This window comes from Crocuta crocuta, unplaced genomic scaffold, assembly GCF_008692635.1.
Source record: "Crocuta crocuta isolate KB4526 unplaced genomic scaffold, BGI_CrCroc_1.0 scaffold44, whole genome shotgun sequence".
Taxonomy (NCBI): Eukaryota; Metazoa; Chordata; class Mammalia; order Carnivora; family Hyaenidae; genus Crocuta; species Crocuta crocuta.
Genome location: NW_027530179.1, coordinates 1090534 through 1115505, shown reverse-complemented (window position 1 = coordinate 1115505; position 24972 = coordinate 1090534). Strand labels below are relative to the sequence as shown.

The following is a 24972-nucleotide window of genomic DNA, read 5'->3' as shown; positions in this document are numbered from 1 at the left end:
TGATTATTTCAGCAATGATTTCACCACACAGGATGGTTCCTTGTCATTCTTTTTGTTCTTGAGATGATAAGAGATGTTTAGTGCCTCCACTTTACAGACCCCTACAATTTAATTGCATGTATTTTTAAAAATGTGTTCCCTCCCTTTAGAGCATAAACACTAACATTTACCCCTTGCTTATTTTGGTATAGTTACTGAAAAGTGTTTCTCATTTCAATTCTTCCAGGGACCTACAGGAAAGTTCTAGTTATTATCCCCACTTTAAACTGAAGAAGCCAAGGCTTAGAGAGATAATATCATGTCTCCAAGATCACACAGCTAGTAAGTGACAAGGCCAGGATGGCATCCTAGATCTGTCTGATGCCAGAGAAGGGGCTTTTACCCACTGAATTCTGCAGCTTGGAGGCTAGGGATTTGGTATATTGTGCCTTTGTCTCTCCAGAGTTCAGCACGGGTTTTGGTAGGTAGGATCGTTTCACTAAAATGTATGTTGAGTGAATGAATGGCTAAACAAAATCTGAACAAGGTGTTCAGAGTCTGTGTAGAAACATCATCTGTATCCTTAGCAGCCAATTTCCATGTTTTGGTTTAGCTGTCACTGAGCCAGTGGGGCTACTTCAGAATTTGTTTGAACCAGACCATTGGACATTGAGGTAAAATGGAAAATTAGAGAGCAAATACTCACATTTACAGATTAAATAATACCAGGGAACAAGTAAAGCGAAGTTACTTGGGTGAACAAAGAAGAACACAATTCTAAAACTTGCCATCTCTGAACTAATTTACTTTAGCTAATTTCCAAATCTTTTCCCTATGAATAGGGCCTTTTCATCCTCTATCATTGGGTCATTCATTCCCAGATATTCACCCACCTTTATATTTTTTTTATCTCACTCATTCCTATTGGAGCTGCTCCTCTACAGAAATAAAAGAATTGCAGATGCAAGTAGCTCTGTTAGGAAGCCCTTTTCCCATAAAGAGTTGTGAGGAAACTTTCCCAGTCTCTTTTGAATGGAATCCAGGCAGATTAAAAGTGTTAGTTATATTCCCGGCACCATGATTTCATTTTAAATAAAGCCAATATACATTTAACAGATAAGATGGGTTGATTATTTTCCACCTTTTGATATTAGTTATAAACTAGTACTTTAACTGGGTTAATGATATTATCTTTAGGGATCCTTGTTTTATTTTATTTTTAATTTTTTTAAGTTAACTTATTTATTTTGAGAGACAGAAAGCATATGCATGCTTGGGGAAGGGTCATAGAGAAGGAGGTGGAGAGAGAATCCTAAGCAGGCTCCTGTGCTGTGCTGTCAGTGCAGAGCCCAAAGTAGGGCTTGATCGTGACCTGAGTCGAAATCAAGAGTCGAACACTTAACTGACTGAGCTACCCAGGCCTTCCTAGGGATCCTTATTTTCAATGTCTCTGGCAACTTCCCCTTTCTTTCCACGGTGTACCTCTAAACTCACTGATATGATACCCAGATTGCTGTCTCAATTGTTCTGACTTTCAAAACGTCCTATCACTTATTTAATAATATAGGTTTCATCATGCAGCATAGCATCTGATTTATGATGCAAATTGTCAATTTTCCAATCACATAAAATGCCCATAAATGAGGTTTCCCAAAGAAGACATCCTTGAAAAACAATAGAATGGAGGCTTGTTTGAATTAAATGCTCCTCTTTAGGGTACATTAAAGCAAGCTGTGCTATCAGGAAGCTGGAGTCGTTCAGGTTTTATTTCTAACTTCTGAAGAAAACATCAGGAAGGGAAGAATAGTGTGGATGCTCATAAAACATCCTCTGGCACCACTGTCATAAACTAAATATTGCTTGCGATGTCTTGGATTCAGTCAGAGCGTGATTATTGGGCTGCGTGCCCCTTGGGCCCCATCACCCAAATGGCTTTTCCCCCTTTGTTCTTAGGAGATGAGGAAAGACTTTAATAAATGAACCCACCCTGAGATCTTGCTTGATAGAATTCACCCTCCCTTCCAGTCTCCCCGGTTCTAATGACTAAAACGTCCTTTTCAAAAGAATGCAGCTGTTTCAAATCACAGCTGGCCAATTTCCAGTTGGAAAGTTCAATTTTTGTCTATGTACCCTGACAAAATCCCCCTGGACACAGAACTAAACCATCATTTAGGAATTTGTATTGTCTTGATAACGGCAATGGTTACACACAGATATCGATTGCCTTTTACCTTTGTCTATGTTCACTCTCAGCAAAACTAATACAAAGCTACCGAACCTGACCAATGGAAACATTTGGAGTTTGGTAGCTTTGATTGCTTATATCATATGCAGTCAACCGCTCAAGCAGCGTAGATTAAAACATAAAAGTTTCTGCAATCACAGAGCATTATAAATTCCCATTAGAGTCTCACAATCAAGAGATGTGGTTGAGAGGTGCCTGGGTGGCTCAGTCGGTTAAGCATCCGACTTCTGCTCAGGTCATGATCTCACGGTTCTTGGGTTCGAGCCCCGCGTCGGGCTCTGTGCTGACAACTCCTCTTTCTCTCTGCCCTGCCCCCACTCATGCTCTGTTTCTCTCTGTCTCAATAATAAATAAACATAAACAAAAGAGAGATGTGGTTGAAAGGAACATACAGGTTTAGTAGCACATATGGACCCTCTCATATATGAAGAAAAAGTCTTGTCTCACTAAAATGTAAAATAGGTTTTCTGGGAAGAATGCTACCACTTTCAGGGCACAGAAATAAAAGCACTAAGATTACTAGTTACCTGAAAAAGTGTTAATACTACTGTAGAACACCGTTGTACAAGCTGTGCATTCTGGAGGCCTCAGGGCAGCTTTGAAAGTAATACGGGGGTGCCTGGGTGGTTCAGTCGGTTAAGCGTCCCAGCTCAGCTCAGGTCATGGTCTCCTCATTCCCAAGTTTGAGCCCTGCACCAGGCTCTATGCTGACAGCTGGGAGCCTAGAGCCTATTTCAGATTCTGTGTCTCCCTTTCTCTCTGCCCCTTCCCTGCTTGTGCTCTTTCTCTCTCTCAGAAATAAACATTAAAAGAGTTGTAAACTCTTTAAAAGAAAGAAAAGAAAGCAATATGAACATCCAATGAACATTCAAGATGAGCTTAGGACAGGTACTAGGACAGTTTGGACTAAAATAGATTATGCAATAAATAGCCAAGTGTGAGAATAGGACCATTAATGAGAAATCTTTAACGTCATGCAGTTGCTTGAATGTCATCTGTTTTCTACAAACTGCAATCGAGCAGGTGTTTCTCTTGTTCCATGATTACCTTTTGATTTCTGGGGGACATATTTTTTAGAAGGGCCCAAATACTGTGCTTGAAAAATGAGCTATACACATGAATGACACAGGCATGACTAAATAAAATGTAGAAAGGGTTTTCCTAACCGAATTTCAAAAAATTCTCTCAGGGCAACCTATCTTTCCTGTGTTACCAAAATGGGGGAAAATCAGGTTAACAAATAGCATTCTCTCTACGGCTTCCCTTAAAGCTGTGGAGGACGGCTGCTGTGATTTAGGAGGCCTTTTCCCTCTTCAGTGCCAGGGACTAGGTTTTGCAATATTACCTTGAGGATTTAGCATCTCAGCTTGGCTGTTTCTGACTCTCCAAAATGAGGAAGATGAATTATTTAACATCCAGGAAGCACCAGCTGTGTTCTCTCCTGTAGCTGAGCTTCCCTCACCAATGGGATTTACAATTGAAATAGGTTTCTAATCTAAATAGGACTACAATTTGGACAAGTGAACAAGACTAGAGATTTTTTTCTAAGTGGAGAAGAGATAATAGTGAGCATTTCTTAGTGGTTTTCCCAGCACACCTAGAAATTCTCCAGGAATTATATAGCCTAGCATCTTGCCAAGAGGATGGAGTGCTCCCAAAATGGAAGCACAATTTCAAGGCCACTAAACAAGGGGATTTATAAAATCCAATAGGAGGCATTTAGGTTAGGGACAAAGAGAGTTTTCTTGATGGCCAGTGTTACAGAAGGAGAAGAGGATATGAGAGAACTCTTTCCCTCAACATTCATAGAACCAGGGCAGCAGTTCTAAAGATTGTTCTAGAGATTATGTACCCCAGGGGACATCAGACAATGCCTGGACATATTTGGTTTTGGTTGTCACAGCGGGGTGGGAAGAGGAAGATACTACTAAGTCTAGTGGATAGGGGCCAGAGATACTGTTAAACATTTTATAATGCATAGGGGAGCCTGGGTGGCTCAGTCTATTAAAGCGTCTGACTTCGGCTCAGGTCACGATCCCACGGTTCGTGGGTTCGAGGCTGGCGTCAGGCTCTGTGCTCACAGCTAGCTCAGAGCTTGGAGCCTGTTTCAGATTCTGTGTCTCCCTCTCTCTCTGACCCTCCCCTGCTCATGCTGTCTCTCTCTCTCTCTCTCTCAGAAGTCAATAAAACATTTTAAAAAAAGACTTTTATAATGCACAGAACAGCCGCTCCCAACCAAGACNTCGTGGGTTCGAGGCTGGCGTCAGGCTCTGTGCTCACAGCTAGCTCAGAGCTTGGAGCCTGTTTCAGATTCTGTGTCTCCCTCTCTCTCTGACCCTCCCCTGCTCACGCTGTCTCTCTCTCTCTCTCTCAGAAGTCAATAAAACATTAAAAAAAAAGACTTTTATAATGCACAGAACAGCCGCTCCCAACTAAGATTTATCAGGCCCAAAATGTCAACAGTGCCATGGCTTAAGAAAGTCTGTCTTAGAGAATTTACACATTTTTTGAGTTCTCTTAAATGACTCCAATCAGCCTCCCTGGGCCAGTTCTAGGGAATAAAATAATTCTCTCCATTTGTTTAACAAGAATAAAAATGCTGGTTTGCCACCCAACTGGGCGTGCTCTGAAGATGGGTTCTTTCATCCTAGGGACTTCCTGAACTTCTCCAGCTGATTCCAATCTTTTGTTTTGGGAATTAGCTTAAATCCCACTTCATCCCAAAAGCCTGAGGGAAAGACAAAGGTGATCCACTATTCCTTTGGACTCCTTTCTATAGCAAGTAGTATCTGCATACCTCATTGGGCATTTACTGCCTCATATATATACTGTACATGAGTGACAAGGCACTTGTTGTGAACTTCTCCAACCAAATCAACTAAATTATAAATTCCTTACTGGCAAGGGATAATGTTTTTACTGCTTCAAAACACACAATCTATCACCAGCTTGCACATAGTGAGACTTTCATAATCCTTTATTCAGTTGTTAAGTGTCCAGCTTTGGCTCAGGTCATGATCTCCCAGATTCATGACTTCGAACCCCACATAGGGCTCACTGATGTCAGCACAGAGCCTGATTCAGATCTTCCATCCCTTCCCCCGCCCTTTCCCCACCGGTTCTCTTGCTATCTCTCAAAATAAATAAATAAACATTATAAGATGATCAATATTCAAACTCTTCAAATATTCTGAGTCCCCTCAGAGTGGCGGTTATTAAATAAAAGTAGAAGACTTTGGTTGCCAGTTTTCCCTAGTCTAAATTGGGGCAGGAAGAGATCATTTTAAAGTTACATCAAATATGTTTCTACTTACAATGGTTCCAATTCTACAAAGCCGGGATATGGATTTGATTTCTGGTCTTCATATAAACTAGGTATCAGCATGACTTATTAGAAAAAGAAGAAATATTTAGGGTCATTCTATGTTGTTAATAGAAAAAGGAACAATGAAATACCATAATAAAGAGAAATAGTTTTCTAATAGAGAAGTGTCATGATATTAGTCAGGTTTATTAGGGCTTTAGAGGACTATTCCAAGAAAAGTGGCAGAAATTCGATCAATTAAGTGACGTGCACATAAATTGAACTTAATAAAACTGCCTAAATTGCTTTGGAAAAAGTGCTGTAGGGAATATACTTTTATTAGTTCTGGGTGAGGATGAATTTGATGATACAGTGAATCCTTTTCCACTTTTAATCTTGAGTTTCCCATGAAAGCCATCAGGAATAACTTTAGAAATATTAGGTGCAACCAAACTAAAGATTGAAGGACCTGTGTGGTCAATGTGTGGTCAATGGTTTAGAGGTAAGAATGCAGGTACTGCAGTAAGAATACCAACTCCACTCCAGTCTGACTGGACTTTGACAATTCCTCAGTCTATGTCAAGTGCACAACACCCTATTTGGCAGAACTGCTCCCGTGAATCTACATCAAATACGTCATAGGCTATTCTTGCCTTCAAAGAATTCAGTTCTCCAGAGATGAAAAGACTTCTTGACCTGCAGTCTTACTATCTCCAAATAAAACAGATAACAACAATAAAAACCAAGACACTGAAATAACTACTGAGTTAAATAAAGCAAGTTGAAATTGTTGCTCTTAGGACAATCAGATAAAAATACCTGGATTTTCAAATCATGAAGACCGAACTCACTGGGTAATTATTTTTTTTTGCTGAACTTCACTTTGCTAATACAAAGAATCTTTATGAGAAAGGAAAAAGGCCTATTTCTATTTTATGTTTCTCAACAAGGAGACTTGCTGTCTTACAATTTCTATAGACACATTAACTCTCAGAAGCACACACTGAAGAACTTTCGATCAGTAAAAATGTGAGATATCTTTTGCAGATTATATTTACCCATTTTGTTCTGAAAGGATTTAATGTGACCTTTTCTTGGATATAAAAGTGACTAATTTCTTTAACAGGGATAAAAATGCTGTTTTACTACCCAAGTGGGCACTAAGTCAAAGATGTTTGTTAAACCAGATATCACTCAAAACGAAAGTAGGAATTAACTCTTTATTCTTTGTAATCAGTAAAACTGCTCAGCGTTTTAGCTGTGTTTGCTTCACAACTTCAACATCTTAGTGGTCGTTGCTTCATGATTTATAAAAGATGTCTTGTCCTTGTGTATATGCTTCATTTTTGCTGGTTAAATAATCTCACAATTATCTTAACAGTTACTATACCTCAGGGAGGAAGGACCTGAGGGTGGGATGAGTTTGGGGGTCATGGAAAGTTCCACTAGGCAACAATCTTCTGGCCAGTTCTTGTGGATGATTAATAACCCTCATGCTTTTTCATCTTGATATTTCTTGGTCCATACCCATAAAATTTTCCTGCTTTGTATTCATTTTTAAAGTCTATAACATTATTGGGATTTTATGCTGACTTCATAACCTTCAGAGTAACTGCTCATAGCAAAATATTTCCTTGCTTATGGAGAGCAGCTTTCCATTGACCTCAATTTTAATGAATATATTTTGAAAACATTTACTACCAATTAAAAGAAGCATCTTTGAAAGACTTCTCCCACCAGTAGAGAGTTTTGTTTTTTTTTTTAATAGAACCCCTGAGGAGGCTGAATCTGATATAGCACCAATACTGGATTATTCAAAACTCTGAATCATTTTGGGCTCACCTTTCAGATTCAGGTTACCACACTGTACTGATTACCTCCCATTTAGTTGTCTTCCTCCTTCACTAGACTAGGTTTCTGGAAAAGAGAATCTGCAACTTATCTCTGCAACCCCCCAGCCTAGTGCAGTGTCTGAAACAATGTAAGCATGGAATACATCTTTATTGAGAAAGGCTATTCATTGAGAAAAGGCAGATATAGATAGTGGGAAGTCTGGAGTATGGAAGATACTTGCATATCTTTATAAAGAATGCAATACATGTGTTTAAGACCCAGGAGACACATCAATTTCCCAAACTTAAAAGTCTGCTGAAAACAAAAAAGCTGTGAGGTAAAGAATGAGGTCTACATATAAGAGATTATGCAGCCAGAGAGGAAAAGACCAAGAGAATATAATGACCATTTCCAAGGTCACAAGTAGAAGACGGTTCCAAAAAATACATTATAATGACCAAGGTTCTCCTCCTTCACTGAAGGAAGAACAAAAAGAAATACCAGTTTTTTTTGTTTTTTTTTTTAATTTTTTTTAATGTTTTTTTATTTATTTCTAGGAGAGAGAGAGAGAGACAGCGTGAGCAGGGGAGGGTCAGAGAGAGAAGGAGTCACAGACTGAAACAGGCTCCAGGCTCTGAGCTGGCAGTCAGCACAGAGCCCGACGCGGGGCTCGAACCCACGAACCGCGAGATCATGACCTAAGCGAAAGTCGGACGCTCAACCGACTAAGCCACTCAGGCGCCCCAAGAAATACCAGTTTTAAAGAGATGCGAGAAATAATTTTCTTCAAGAGCGACAGTAAATAGTGAATAGGTTACTGAAAGAGTTTATATACAACAATGTTTTCTGATGTGTGTAGATTAGATAACCTTCCAAAATTTCTCTTAATGAGGCCTTATGAAAATTTATGCACAAAATAAAGATACTCATGTTAGACTCCTTAAAGGTACACATGGCACAACTACTGAATATCTTTCAGAAGAGTAAAAAAAAGAGGAACCAGTTTCCTATCTTATAGGCACCCACAAAACATAAGATGAGTATGGATTCAACTTTGTAAAAGACTTTTGCTTTGTGCCAAAGATAAAGTATTTAATATAAAGACCGTAGTGGGATACCAAATGTTTAAATTCCTTTTTGTGATACATAATTTCAAGCTTTCACTGGCCAGTGACACACATTCTTTCATGTGGATTAGGATAACATCTTTTTACCTCATTCTATCAAGTGACTTATAATTGTCATTTAAACATAATAAGTGAGGGAGTATATGATTTGTGAATCCACTAGGATGCTAATGGAAAAGCTCTCTACTGACCCAAGAAGGGCGCTTAAATTGTTATGGCTTCTATGTAGTTGGAACTACTTTAAATATTCATTGCACTTTAATGAACATACTTTTCCTTTAATTAGACATGGTGTTAATACTGTTTTAATCTGAATTGATTTGCCACACTGATCTGGGGAAGCCAGGATCAGTTTATGAATGAGTTAGAAGTCTCAAGCTTGCTACAGCTAGTAGTTAACCTTCCCAGAACTCTTATGTCTAAAGAGGAAATATGATATTATTTTCACAGGTGCAAAGATACAAGACTTGGGAGTTGGCTGAAGAGTAAGTAAATTTTGGCAAGCTAAGACTGGGAATATTTTGAAATCCTTTAATATCATGCTTTTAATATTCAAAATGTGACAATTAAAAGGATCATGAAGTCACTTGATCTTTCATTCATTCAACACATATCCTTTGTCTCTCTGCACTTATCAAGAGGACGGACTAACAGTGGATAGCGTTAATGGATTGGTTGCATGGTAGCAAACTATGACCACTTCAGGATATGAAGGTAGTTGGGTTATCTTGGTGAAAATCAAGGAGTTAATAACAACTTAATAAAAAGTGAAAGTCTATTTCAAGTCATAGTATTGTACTTCTTTGAGCTATGAAGAATTATTACCTTTGGTTCTATTACCATAATAATACTTATCACGTGCCTACAGGTTTTCTTTATTAATCTCCTTACAGAAATGTACTAAGTAAGCATGGCTTTTGAAGTGTCAAGGGATATATTTTCCCAATGGCTAACAATCCAAGACATCCTTTGAATATAACAAATTGATTAAGACTTCATAATTCTGGCCAGTCAGTATCAGGCTAAGGAATTATAGGAAAGGATGAAGTTGTTTATTTAGCTAAAAAGCCCCATGGAGGCAATTTATCTGGTGGGGAAACAGTACTGTGATTGTTGCTGATAAGGCAAGTGTTCCCTTCTTTGGACCTCAGATAGAGCCTAAGGCTGAGGTTCAGGGGAAATACCATTGTCCCCTTATCCTCTCATCCAATGCAAAGTTGCTGGTTAGGATGGTGGGATCTTTCTGGTCTAAGGTCCCTCAGTGTTTCTCAATTTGGTTATCCACTGCATTCATTCATAAAAAGACTTTGAAAATACCAATGCTTGAGCCCTTTTCCCAGAGATTCTAATTCGGTGGTCTGGGGAAAAGCCTAGGGCATCATAAAATTGGAAAGTTCCTGAATTGTTTCTTTGGAGAATCACTGAGCTATAACAAGTGAAAAGCAGTAACAATTACTTCATAATAGGATAAGCCACAAGGTACGCTTATATGCTTAATCTTGGATGTGGTTCTTAACAAAGTAATTTACAGCATTTTGGAGTTGGTCTATAAATAAATCAGGTCCTTCTAATTTTTATCCAGGGTTTTTCTTGGGACACTTGCTCCCCTGGAACTTGCTGACCTATATTTGTATCTTGCTTTCGTAAGTGCATATAAGTACAGAAGAGACATCTTAAGTCACGTAAGAAAATGCTCTTTTCCTATAGCTTTGTTGACAAGCCAGAATATTTTGCTTTCTTCCTTAAGCCTATTAAAGATAATAAAAATCAGTTCCAAAAACACTGCCCCAGAAGCACTCTAAATATAACAATAAATGAACAATTAAGTAAATTATGTCACAGCCACTTGCCAGACTTTTGAACAACCAATACAATTATAATTAGGAAAAGGCTTATGAAAAAATGAAAATAAATAGGATCAAAAAAGACATATACCATAAATGACAACTGTGTATTTTATAGTTAAAGACTAGAAATAAACTGTTGATAGAATTGGTGAGTGGAATTCTGAGAGGTTTTTCACGTGGCTTCTAACCTTTCCTTGGTGTGGTTATTATGTTGACTTATATAAAAAATAGCTACAATTTATTAAGAAACTACCAAGTGCCAGAAATTTTGAAACTCTACAGAATGGATATTAATAATACAATATTTTAACAGAAAAATTGAAGGACAAAGACATTAAGTAACATGTCTGAGTCACAGAGCTAGTAAATGACAAGATTGGATTCAAAGTTTTGTCAGTGTCCTTTTTATTACCCTCTTCATCATTTTTAAAAATTTTAAAAGAAGGACTCAATAAATAAGGGCCCCACTTCCCATCTCATTCCATTAAGAAATAGGACTCACATCAATAAAAACATTTGTTACTTTAGGTTAAATGGACTGGATTGCCCATGCTTATATGTTTAACATCATCAATAAGTTTTCTGGATACTAGGCTGAGGGAAAGATGAAAAGTGAGGATCTCTTATCAATTTAGTTATCAATTAATGAAACATTCCTCTATCAGGAAAAAGTCAAGAAGGATAACATCAGTTAAATAAACAACTTTTTGAGGGGCGCCTGGGCGGCTCAGTCAGTTGAGTGTCTGACTTCGGCTCAGGTCATGAGCTCATGGTTCGTGGGTTCAAGCCCTGTGTCGGGCTCAGTGCCCATAGCTCAGAATGTGGAGTCTGCTTCTGATTCTGTGTTTCCCTCTCTCCTTTCAAAAAAGAAATAAACATTAAAAAAATTTTTATTTAAAAAAATAAACAACTTTTTTAAATAAGTTAACTAGAAATATAAATTTGGATATTGTTGAGTAAGATAAGATGTGATTAGTTAATTTAAAAAAAGTCTAAAGTTTCTCAGCCTAGAAAGGATCCAGTTCCTTAAAAATAATCTACAAGGTAAAAAATGGCTGGAAAGAATGAGATGATAATAAAAGTCAAGTTGCTAATACCAGTTTTATGTGCCATTTCCTTAGAGATATGCTCTATCTATGAAAAGGGGTCATTAAACTAGTTCAGACCCTGGGCTTCTCAGCCCCCTGCGAGCCCTAGCAGGGTGTGTGTCTGTCTCCAGGGACACTTACTGGTGCCCCACCACCTCTGTCCTGATGCTCCATTACTCAGGTTCTGTCCCCTGCACCCAGGAATTTGCCCTAAAGAGATCATCACAAAAACTGCACTGTGCAGGAAGACCCGGTTCCTGGGAAGAGAGAAATGAAAAGCTAGAACATTCTACATTCTCACATTTCTTTTCATCTAGAAATGTGAATCAGATATAATCCCTACCCTTGAAAGTCTTATAATCTTGAAGGAGAAGAAGACAGATTCTCAACAGAACCTACACTCCTTTGTCCTGTTACATTCATGTTTAATAACATGCTTCATCTCTGTTTCTAATGCAACATTTCATACATGGAAGGGGAACCTATCCTGTCTAGGGGTGCAGATTTTGGTTTGCTAATAATACCATGCAGCAGATTTTCACTAATCTACACCCATCATCTATTTTCTTTCATTAATTTTGTTCTTTTGTATCAACATTTTTAATCTCCTTATAGATAAACTATAAAACAAAAGACATTTCTGCTGAATGGAATCTTTAGCCTGCAGACTCTTTGGATAAGTTTTTTTTTATTCATTCAATTTTCATTTCACTAGCAAATAAACACTTGGGACTATTAAAGCAATAAGTGTAACTTGGGTTTCCTGCAGGCAGAATATACAAATAAGGTTGTAGTACAAAGAGCTTAAATGTCACTTGCTTGTATCATCACTTTAAGACAGGACCTCTGGTCTCTGAAAACTTTAACCGTGGCCTTTCTGGGAGTCTTTCTGTTATCTTTCTTATTTCCCAAAAACACTTTTCAAGGTCTTCCTCTCCAGCTCCCTGGTTGATTGCATTACCGTGAGCTAGCCTTGGTGCTGATCCCTATGACCCTCTGTGGTCTTCACATGTGCCTTTGTGAATTTTCATACTGCTAGGTTGCCAGGTCAAATACAGGGCACCCAGTTAAACCTGAATTTCAGAGAAGTAAAGAATGCAACATATATAAGACATACTTCTAAGAAAAAATTACCCTTTGTTTATCCAAAACTCAAACTTAACTTGGTGCCCGTATTTTTCTTGCTAAATCTGGCAACCCTACCAGGTGCTGAAGCTTTACCGCGCCTCCTGCAGTCTCTCCTGAACTAAAGTCACATGCACGCTGTATACAGGTGGGGAAGATGTCTCTCTCTCCCTCTTCTGATGGCCGTTTGTCTCTTCATTGATTTTAAGTTTATTTATGGGGCTGATTTATTTTGAAAGAAGAGAAAGCGTGAGTGGGGGAGGGGCAGAGAAAGAAAGAAGGAAAGAGAGAATCCCAAGCAGGCTCTGCTTTGTCAGTGCAGAGCTGCATGTGGGTTTTGAACCCACGAGCAGTGAGATCATGACCTGATATGAAGTTGGACACTTAACCAACCGAGCCACCCAGGCGCCCCAGGCTTTTGTCTCTTTAGCCCAACAATCTTAGGACCACTCACAGAAACAGCTTTCAGTGTCTTTCTGTGGCCACCTATCATTGGGGTTTAGACACAGCCTTAGAATGTCAGACTCACTGTGGTGGGCTTTTTCTCCTGTTCTCTTAGACGTTCTCCCAACTGCTTGTCCCACAGACCTCCTTACTGGCTAGCTCCTCCCAGACAAGTCAATGTATGTAATGAAGGCTGCTATCTCTCTTGGTTCATGAGGCACATATAGTTTTATTTCATCAAAGACTTAAAACAAATCTTTAATAAAAGTTAAGACTGTGGAGCGCCTGGGTGGCTTAGTCGGTTAAACGTCTGACTTCTGCCCAGGTCATGATTTCTCCATTTGTGAGTTCGAGCCTTGCATTGGGCTCTGTGCTGACAGCTGGGAGCCTGGAGCCTGCTTCAGATTCTGTGTCTCCTTCTCCTTTGGCCCCTCCCCTGCTCACATTCTGTCTCTCCATCTCTCTCAAATACACATTAAAAAAATTTTTTTTAAGTTAGACTATGATTAAGGGAACTACTTTCAAAGTGCCTCTTAAGTATGTAGAAGTGTTTCCTACCTTTGGAAGCACTTAGGGAAGATCCGTGGAAAAAGTGGCTTTGAGGCTTCAGCTTTTAAGTAATATATGTGAGTTTGACAGTATGAAAGAAATTCTAAACAAAAGTAACAGTAAGAATGGAGGTAAGAAAACAGGAAAGTTGAGGGTTGGCCTTCTTTGGTTTGATGACAGCATATGATGTGTGGCAACCTGAAGCTACAAGAAAAGTTGGTGGCCTGGCCAAGGAAAGTTCTCCATGGCCATGGTCAGGGGTTTGTAATTTCTTCTCCAGGCACTGGGAAGTGCTCACAAGACTTGGTTAGAAGAATATATAATCCAGAGATACATATAGTTCTGTTACACAGGCAACATTCCAAGTGTGAGAAATTATAGGAGAGCAATTACATTATCACATAAATAAAGTAGGTAAGGAGTAATGAAGTCCCAAAGGATGGGCAGGAGAAAGAAAAGGAAGAAAAGAAATTTGAAAAAGAGACCTTGGTCTGAAATCTTTGTAATAATTTTAATCAAGAGATCTTTTTGGTTTCTTGTGTGTGCTTTTTTTTTTAAATTCCCAATGCTGAAGTTGGAAGCTTAACCGACTGAGCCACCCCGGAGCCCCAGTATTGTTAATCTCCCCTCGCGATTCCTACACTCAGCCAAGACTGAGTATGACTATTGTAGAGCCAGGGTTCTCTCACTTCCGTAGGAATCAGAGTCACCTACCTGGCTTGTTGAGAGCCACTGTCAGCAGATCTGGGATGAGGTCTGAGAATTCGCATTTTGAACAAGTTCCTAGGTGGTGTGGGTGCTGTTGGTCCAAGGACCGAGCCAGCAGAACTCCTGGTGTGGAATGATCAGGGCCTGACAGTCAATTAGCTATTACTGTGTGTGTGTCTAGGCTGCTTGGGGGTAGGAGAAGAAAGAGTTAATTACAGGTGCCTGAGATTCTGAGCCTGAGTAAATGACAGAATAGAGGTGCTCTTCAAAGAGTCATAGACAGTGGAAGAAAATAGATGTTTGGCTTGAATGAGAATATGGAGAGAAAAGACAGGGGAAAGAGTGTTTTATAGGGGCCATTATAAATATGGGAATAGTAAGAAGGGGAAGCTTGTAAGAAATAGAGAACCGGGGTGCCTGGGTGGCCTAATTGGTTGAGTGGCCAACTTCAGCTCAGATCATGATCACATGGTCTGTGAGTTTGAGCTGGAGCCTGCTTCTAATTCTGTGTCTCCACCCCCCCACCGCCCTTCCCCTGCTTGCACTCGCTCTCTCTCTCCCCAAAATAATAAACATTTTTTAAAAATTAAGAAAAAAAAGCAGAGAACATCAGAGACACAGAAGGAGAACCAGCACGTCACAAACACTTAGCAGGGAGAAAGCGGTCAAGGCTAGCTCTACTAAGAACATCACAAAACTGTAACTTCTGAGATACTTCCAAACCCAGTGAACACAGAAACTAAAGTCCCACGTTTTCCTTATCTGCTCTTTACTATCCTTAGCAAAGAGAGGTCAGAATGATAATCCTGGAGGCAGCTTAAGGTCTTTAGTGCAAAAAACAGAGGGATCTGTTTCCCTCATAATGCACTTACTAAGGAAATAAGGACGACCACCATATGACAGAAAGCTTTTTGGCTCTGAGAGTTGAAACCAAAAGGGCTTTTCACCTAGTCCGGCCAAGGGCAGAGTACCAGCGCTCACGGAGTTAAGCCACTAGCAGCTGTTAAGAATTTACAATGAACCTGGTACTGTTCTAATGCTGGATAAGGCTCCTACTCACAGTGGGGTTCATGGATCGGTGGCATCAACATCACTTGCCAGAAATGCAGACTCTCACCCACACCAGACCTCCTGAAACTGAATCTGTATTTTTGAAAATCACCCCAGGGTAACATTTAGAGCTTGAGGTAACAATTCGAGCTTGAGAAGCACTGCTTTTAGGGATCAGGACGGGGACTAGAAAGAGGGGGCAGGGTTTCGAAAAGGTTGAAATATTTGTGCAAAGTCATACACCTAATGTGGCAAAGATCTAAACCCAGATCATCTAGATCCACAGACCTGGATCTGACTTGTGTCACACCGACCCTCAAGAAACTCTTACAATGCCCTTAGCAGCCTCTCATCATTGCTGGAACTTCTATCCACAGTGGCCCTTGTCCAGCTCTTCTAAGGTGCCTGCCCTCCAACCCATGCATGTTTAACTTCCTGGTCCCTTAGAGCTCAGCTCACAGTCACCTCCTCAGAAGGCAGTGTAGCCAACACCCCAAGAGTTGGTATTCCACTCTCACGGCATCATTTTTCCTCCATGATAATCTGTAGTTATGAATTCATGTGATTTTTGCCTTTTTTTTTTTTAACTAGGCTTAAGCAGCACCTAGAGGGCAAATGCACATCTGTTTTGTGCCTCATGGAATGACCAGTGCCCAAGACGGAGCCTGGCACAGAGCAGACACAGTCGTTACCTAGATGAGTGTGCACAGAAAGGACTTTTGAATCAAATGTGTACCTCGCCCACATTAGCATGAACTGTAGGGGCAATCAGAACTGAATACTCTCAGGGGCACCTGGGTGGCTCAGTTGGTTAAGCGTCCAATTCTTGGTTTTGGCTTGGGTCATGATCTCACAGTTTGTGAGTTTGAGCCCCACGTCGAGCCCCTGACAGTGCAGAGCCTGCTTGAGATTCTCTCTCTCCCTCTCTCTCTCTCCCCCTTCCCTGCTCACTTTCTCTGTCTCTCTCAAAATAAATAAATAAACTTAAAAAAAAAGAACAGAATGCTCTCTCCTTCCATGTAATTAAGAAACCTGGTGAGGTGAAAGAACAGACCTGAACATTCAAAGGGAAGTGTAAACTTTTGAGGCTGAACCTGAACCCTCCAGGCAAGCCTCCATCTGCCACGAACATTCAGGACCTCCTGAGGCTCTGAGAACTCTTTGAATATATTTCCACTTTCCAGAATCCAGAGCCAGTACTCTGCCTTCAGCCTTTGAGACAGCAGAGGGAAGTCAGAGTGGCCCAGGTGAGGTCTCCCCATGTTGGCAGGGTAGCTCTGGAGGGAAAACATCGGGTGTTCTAACCCAAACCCTCTAACTAAACAGAGTCCATTCCTTCTGAGTGCTGTTCATCAGGTACCTTTCAGAGGTCCCAGATTTCTCCAAATGATGGAGAATAAGCCTTGATTTCAGTGAATGGCTCTTCTGTAATAATACTGAGAAAAGCGTGGATTGCCACGCCACTTTAAATATATCCCCCACGGTAATTTCATGTTTCATTTTTCCAAATACTCTTGCTCCTATGGATAGTTCCTATACCTTGTGTTCTCATATTCTATTAACATCATTACACTAACGAGGCCTTAATGTTACCACTCTCGTGAAATAACTACAAAGGGGCTTGAGAAAAATGCTGCTGCTGATTTTTCTTAAAGAGGTGGTTAGATTTAATTTCAACATTTTTGGAAAATACTGAACAACAGGAATCAGCTTTAAGCTTAACCAGGTAACAGTCCCAACTAGAGATTGTAGGGATGAGGCATTCTCCATGTGGAAGAGCGGCTTGCTAATTCTCCAGGAATTTCCTCACCTCTCTACCACATGCCTGAATGATACGGCTGTAGGCTCAACTACTCAATTTTCTTACGGTGTTCTTGGTCTGAATTGACACGTTACTTCAAGCTCAGCCATGAATGAGGAATCCTCAGGTCCACCTTGTGTCTCAGACCCAAGCTTCTCAAACCCTAAAATGCATGAATCACTGGGGGCTTCATTAAAATGCAGAGTCCTGTCAGGTGAGATCTGGGGAATTCGCACTTCTATTACTCTCCTAGGTGATACTGATGCTGTCAGTCCATATACAACATTTAAGGAAGTGAGGTCTTAGAAAACAAAATGAAATTGATTTTGTCGATTACAATGCAACTTGGCATCCTTTTAAGCCAGAAGCATTGCCTAAATATTTCTGTGTGCCAGGGCTGTGATAAATGTAACCCTATCCACCATCCAGAGAAATGAGTCACTCTGTGGGTTCCACCCTGGGGGGGGTCCCCGGTGATCTGTTGGACTTGGGGAAGAAACAGACCTGCTGTTCAATCTAGAGCTGTCTTACACAAATCTAGAATCTTGGAATTTCCAGCCTTCTTTTTTAAAAATATTTATACTGAGCACATACAGAAGTGCTTGGAAGTATCTAGAATAGGTTTGAACATATGCTGATCACTCTAAAATTGAATTAAAAGCAATGTGGTCCAATAATGATGTAACAGCTATTGGGTTAAAATGGAAAACAGTCTCCAAACGCAGTATATTTTGAAAAGCAAAATATAATTGTTTCAGTTAAATAATGTGTACACTAGAAAAGACTGAGAAAGCAACTGTTAGAGCTAATTATTGCTTAAAGTGGCAGGAGAGGCAAAGGGGTGGTTTACTTTGTGGGGGGAGTGGCCTTCGTTCCTCCTGCACTTCCATCATGTTGTGTCTCTTTGACTTCACTTCTCCAGCCTTACCCTAAGCTCCGGATAGTCCTGCACCGCTGAGGGAAGCACCAGCAGATCAACTGAGAGTAGGAAAATGAGAAGAATTTTCTGTTCCTTTTTTTTTAAAACCAACCCTTAATCCTTGAATATCAAAACTGAAGACAGTATAAATAAAATTATGAAAAGTATTTAGTTTAGTTAAAAATAGGTCTTTGTTGAAGCCAAGGAGAAGGAGATATAGCCCCCACACCAAGCAAGCCTTTTGCCCATTTGGATGCTCAGTGGTGGAGGAGGTCACCAAGAGGACATGACCGCTGGTTGACCCACAAGCTTGACCCGGCAATCACAGGCCCCTGACCCCTTCCCCTGGCCTTGAAATCTACATTCTGTCCAGTATTCTCACAGCTGGAAATGTTTTCAAGGATGCAGCCTTGAGAAAACAATGTGCTGTTGAGACCATCTAGACGGTGTATATGACTGAACCCAGTTAGGCCTCTGTATAGACTTTTTAAGATTCTCATGGGCAGGTTTAGAGATCTGCTAATTTTGTAGCCACCCAAGATAAGCCTCATATATAAATTCTCTTGCCCATTAAGCCTGTCACCTACCAATCTAGAGTGGCTTGCTTCTTTCTTTGGTCTCTCTTTGCCTTCTTTCTATGAGGACCAGTTTTTATATTATTTTATTTTATTAAGTTGGTTTATTTTTGACAGAGAGAGAAAGATTGACTGCAAGTGGGGAAGGGGCAGAGAGACAGGGAGAGACAGAATCCCAATCAGGCTCTGCACTGACAGAGCCAATGTGGGGCTCAAACTCACCAACCGTAAGATCATGACCTGAGCTGAGATCAAGAGTCTGATGCTTAACCAACTAAGCCACCCCTGTGCCCAGAGTATGAGATGCAGTTTTTAAACCAGCACTCAGAAAAATTTAATAAACCAACGGATCCTGACATGGTGGCTAGGAAATACACGTACAATAACTTCATTAGGAAACTGTGATCACCATCATTGAACAGCATAGCTCATATCTAACCAAACACATCTATTTTATTCCACAGGAAAAATATTCTAGAATATATTCCCAAATCCACTGTAATGATACCTATCTACAACCTAGTGGAATGTTACATCAGAATGTTAGAACCTGAAGTCCAGATTGGTGATGGGTTTTGTCCATTATCACACAACTGATCTTTAAAGAACTGGGCTTAGAACTTAGATCTCCTGAACATTTGCCAACTTACTCCACATTGTCTTGTCCCAACCTATCTCACCAATTATTTTTCCTGCTGCCAATTTAAGACAAAAACACCCAAGCTTGTCTGGGACAAAATACCCCATCTGAAAACAGTAGGCCACATTGTAGGCTTCCCACTTGTAGTTGACTGTGGAGCCTCACATCTGAGTTGACGTGAAATGATATCAAAGATGAAATCATGGGGCAGTGAGGGATTTGCTAAACAATTTGTAGCAGGTGCCACCGTCAGCATATGGTAGGAGATTGGCCAGACTGTAAGTTTCACTCCCTTAAAGGTAAATAACAGAAGTGACACTTCTTTTCACCATCTTATGAACTGGTGGCTCTGAGTGAGCCAGGAGACTATTGTGAACAACCAGTAGTGGTCCTTTAATGTAGATTTGAGATGGCTTGGGAATTATGGCACAAGATTTTTCTTAGTATAAAGGCCTGTTGTTACAAAGAATGGCACAGAGCCATGTATGATAGGACCTAATACAGTATTGTGATTAAAAATTCAGTACAGACAGACCTGGATTCAAATACCAGCTCCAAATTGTACTATCTTAGGGACCTCATAGAAGCCATTTAACCTGGCCATTAGTTTCCTTACCTATAAAATGAGAATAAAAATACTCCCTTAATTCATAAACTTGTAAAAATAACATGCTATGTATAAAACACCAGTACCACTTGGTACACAGTAAATCTGAACTGTGTAAGGTAGCAAGATCTTCCCCCATCAAGAGACAGAGTCAGGAAAGTAAGCTTAAATCAAAATATCCTGTGATAAGATCCTGAAGTGGATGTCTTACAAGATTTTGGAATAAATTAGGGAACGAGGTCTATAAGCAGCAAACTTTCTCAAAAATCTCTAAAAATAATGTTGGTCCTCACTTTCCACTTTGGCTTAAGTTGTTCTTCCATTGAGTCTGGAATGAAATAATCAATGGCAACACCTTCCAAACCTGGAAATGTCCCCAAAGAAATACTGTCCTTTATTAAGAAACAGGAAGGTCTTTCTGTGTGGTATATTGAAGCACAGACTCTTCCGTTAAACATCTATCCATAGGTGTGGGATTAATGAAATCTGGTGGGAAGGGCAGGCTGCAGGGGAATCGAATCTGCTTTGTTTCTTTCTCACCATTTCCTATGGACCTCATGTGTCTGCCTCTTCTATTTACTTGTGCATTTGACTGTAGCCAGAGTAAAAAATAGGGGACATGGAAGTCATTACTTTCTTAGAATTAGCCAGATGGAAAAGTGAGGTCATGATGGTCTGCCATGAGAAACACCGCTTGCAACCACGTGAGTCACTAGAACAGTCATGGAAATATTTCTTGGAGTCCAGAGTGGTCCTTGCGTAAGGATTTTGAGTGCCTGATTCATTTTATTCAAGAGACTGGTTTTGGCAATGTGTTATGTATGTAACTTAAAAATTCAGTCTGGCCACTCTGTATTAACTTATACAATATGCAGGTTTACTAGGTAGAAAAAAAAAAACAGGGTCTCTAAACTACTGGGGCCAAAAAGACTTTATTGAAATCTAGAGAATGTAGAGACTCTCTTCAAAAAGAAAAGCATGCCTCAGAGGCGTGAGAAGTGATGATAATTTTGTGCTATTACAGCACAAATGTACACATTAATCAACAGACTAATCAATGATGTGAATACTATCTATAAAGAACTGGATTAGGTTGGGGTGGGGTCACATAAATAGCATAGAAAGAATATAAGACAGGACTCCATGCCTCATCTGGAGTATAATAATAGATATAAGAATATAAAGATTTTAATGACAGGCACCCTTATAGAGGTCTTATTACACAGGTATGGGAATTGCAGATTTGGGCACCTTTTCTACACAGTTTTTGGAAACGTGTATGTTTCATTTCTTCTATAGTATTCTAAGCCGCCTCCTGCTTTTTTCCTACCAGCTTCATCTGAGCCTCTATTAGGAATTCCATACCAGCCAACTTTCTATGTCCCTGATTTTCCGGATCACCTTGTCAAGATAATCGTGTTTATCAGAAGTTCTATTCCATTCTGTGCTCAGGACTACTTGGGCGTCTTAACACTATTTGGAAGATGTCCTTCCAATGGTCAAAACTGTTTCTGGCTGCTTCTTTCTGTCAATCAGTGTTTATACATCTTAAGACTATCTCCGAGAACTGACCTACTGCTTTTTTCGGGTCAAGAGATTGCCAATCCCTACTCACATCGTCCAGCCAGTGCTATTCATTTTGCATTTTTCCACAACTCCTGCTTCCCTGCCCATCCGTAGAATCTTCCACCCTGAACATTTTCCATATCAAGTTGGGAAGAGCGGCAACCCAAGTATGACAGAGGAAAGTAAAATGAATTAAAGGGTCATAAAATGTTAAGTACAAAATTTCCCCTCAAATCCCATACACCAGAAATTCTCTAACTTTACCACGCATCAACATCTCAGGGACACTCTTTGACAACCACTGCTACACGTGAATCAAAATTGTCTCCAAATAACATGTAATCAAAACAAAAGGCCATCTCATTTTGCTCTGTGACAAGGAGTTCTTAACCTAGAAGTCCTTGGAGACCCTTTGATAGGATTCTAGCCATCCATGGTGCTCCACAAATTATATGACATTAGCATGTGTGAGATTACATCTGGATGCTTGAGAAGGCCCACAACTCTCAGAAGACACTCAAAGGATTCATTTTCTCAAACATTAGCTTCTACAACTCCCACTGATGCCACGCAGTGAGAGTCAAGCCAGCACATGTGCGGAAACATTGACATTAGAATGTCGCAGAACAGGGCTTTACGGTTTATACAGCCAATGTGTAATTTTCCTGTTCTTTTATGGTTCATAGAATAATTCTACTATGACAACACTGGCCTTTGACATCAAGTACTCCATTCTTTTATGATTATGCACTGACTCCTACCAAGATGTAGACCACCGATCAATCAGCCAAAACGTTTAGACGAGCACCAATGATAGGCCTAGCATGGTGTTGGCTCAGTGAGGAACCCAGAGATTACAGAATTCCTGCTCGCAGGCAACTCTGGGTGAGGATACTGACATATCCTACATATACTGACATATACTACTTTTAAGCCCTGTGAGGATAAGAACCTTGCTTTTCTGACCCCAAATTCTGTCTCATGTGCCTAGAAGAGCCCCAAGCAAACCATAGGCGCACAGCTGATAATTAAATGAGTGCATTAAAGACCTCAGGGGTTTATACTGTAAATGTCATAATGATATTGCCAGATAAACAAAATATTCACAGTGGCTGGTTGGACCAGGCTGTTACACCTGGAGAGTACTGCTGAACAAAGGAAATAAGGGGCCCAATTAATAATGCACGTTAATCATCTGTAAACTTGCCTCAATAGGGAAAACAAATAGAAACTTAAATATGACACAGTTTCACATCTCTCTTTACACCAGATGTCCGGCATGGGTAAGAACTCAGTTACAAGATTAGGCTAGGAAGACCACCTCTCCACTGCATCCTTTTTTTCTGTAGCAAGTGATAATGTTGATGGCCAAGATTCAGGTAATAAGAAGATTACTGCCCGACCACATATATTCATCTTGTTTCCTTCAGTACGTGTGAGGCAGGCAAGTCCTTACCTAGATTTCAAGCTGATGAATCATCTGTCTAGTTTCAGTAACCCCCAAGGGACTGCTCAGCTTTGTAAAGCTGACACCCTGTCAGCCTCTGGATGCATTTAAACAAGGACAACATGTTAAAAGGAGGCAGGTTATGAGGTTTCCTGAGGAATCCCTAGTTTCTAAGTGCACTAAATCCTCCTTCAATGCACAATAAAGAGCCTTTGTATCTAAAAGAAAAAAAAAAAAACACCCAGAAAGTTATTTTTAAATCGTATATAAATGCTGACTATATCAAATACATAAACAGAAGTATTAATGGTTTCCTATATTAGACCATCCGTTTATCCAAACTAAGGGCTCTCCTATTCCATTATCGCCATGGAAGTACACACATAGCCTTATAAATGTTAGAAGAAGGAAAATTCCTCCTTCTTGGGAAACACCTGTCGTGGAGTTTTCGGCTGGGTGGCTTCTGAGCATGCACAGGGTCGAGCATACAAATGGTGCAGTGACTCTTTTGGAAGTCACATTTGTCCCTGAAACTTCAGTCACCTGGAGACTGCATGCCTCATTGCCTGCAGCAGCTCAATCCTGACAGTATGGGCTGAGTTTAGAAATCTCATTGGAGCCACAAAATCTGAATTGAGAGTTCAAACGGCATAATATATTTAGTGCTGAAATAATCATTTTTTTTTGCAACTTCTGCTGACTGTGGAATTTGTTTCTTTTTTTCTTTGCTATTGGGTTGTAATCATCTTGGTTTGGTTTGGATATTGCCATGGGAAAGGAAGGGAACAGGATTCCGTATACTAGAACATCTGTTACCTGCATATCCTCATTTTTACACATAGACCAGCTCTGCCTCTTTTGCTAGGCTAACACACTTACACATAATTCCTGGAATCCCTACTACATTCACATCCACTGCTCTCATACACACACTCAAAAAGGCACTGAAACACAAAAATCTCTGCGTGTCAAAATCAAGCCAGGCTGAGGATGCAAATAGGTGGATATGGTACCAGGTGGATGTGTAATCAGTAATAAGAAATACATCGAGCCCCATAATGAAAAGAAATCCCCCAAATTGTTTAGGATTCCCCCTCCCCCTTCCGTTCACTGATTTATTAACCCTGAACAAAGATGTAATTGCAGGGTCTCAGAAACAACTTTTTTTCCGTTTTTTTGTTTTTGTTTTTTTTTTTTTTTTCATTTTTGGCATTCGTTTGGTTTGGCTTTGAATTTCTTAATATCTAGTCGTACCATTCATTGCCTGTTTTCTTCACTCAGTTGCCCGTCTTTCCCTCTCCCCCCGTCCCCAAAATGAAAGAAGCATTAGCTTCTGAGTCTTAAGGATGAGACCTCTGCATTTTCTTTGCTTGTTTAGGGCAAGAAATGAAGTGCTGCCTCTTTAATTGGCAGAAGCATGCAGGAGGAGCGTACCTTTAATTTAGTGTTGGGATACCTCACTTGCACCCTGGCTGTTGTCTTATTGGAGACGGCAGCCTGCCTGAGATCCTCTAGCACTGAAATAATATCATCCAGCACGCATTTCTTATCCTGATTTTTCAACACACACAGATGGGAAAAAGTATAATTATAGCCCTTGTGGTTCACCTTCATTTCCAGCACGGCTCGGTGGGTCTGCAGGATCCCCTCAGCCTGGAGCAAAATATTGTCCCCGGGTGGGGAGAGCAGGATCACCCTGCCATACCTCCCTGGGGTGTGTAAGTCCGAATAGAGCTGGCTTTTGGACTGGTCCAGGGGGAAAAGGCTGCTGGCCAGGCTGCGCTCGATCTTGGCCAGGCTGTGGCTGGGAGCGACCAGGCGCTCCAGGTCGCCCTCGGGCTGGAAGCGGTTGAGCGNCCACTGCAGCAAGTTGCAGCAAGGCGGGCAAATGCCGCCGGCGCGCTGGGGGCCCACCCCTGCCGGCCTCCCCGCGCCCCGCCGCCCCCCGCGCCCCTCTCACCGCGTGAGCAGCGCTCCCTCGGTCTAGCCCTTCATCGCGGTGCTGCAGTGCCCCTGCCTGCCTCGCTCGAGGTGGCTGCGTGCGGAGCGTCCCACAGATGTGGATTTCCTCTCCGTCCTGACGGGGTTCGGTGCCTCACTGGAACCATGTGCCTCGGT

At 40.7% G+C, this 24972-nt stretch overlaps 1 protein-coding gene across 1 annotated transcript in view; it reads right to left on the bottom strand.

Annotated features, from left to right (window-relative positions):
* Positions 1-24972, bottom strand: part of PTCHD4 (patched domain containing 4) — a 206864-nt gene that overhangs the window by 161538 nt on the left and 20354 nt on the right. Inside the window, exons 7-8 of the mRNA XM_077764809.1 lie at positions 24815-24931; positions 24289-24714 (exon numbers count right to left, since the gene is read on the bottom strand). Of these exons, the coding sequence (XP_077620935.1) occupies positions 24289-24714; positions 24815-24931 (543 nt within the window). The remainder of the gene's footprint in view (positions 1-24288; positions 24715-24814; positions 24932-24972) is intronic.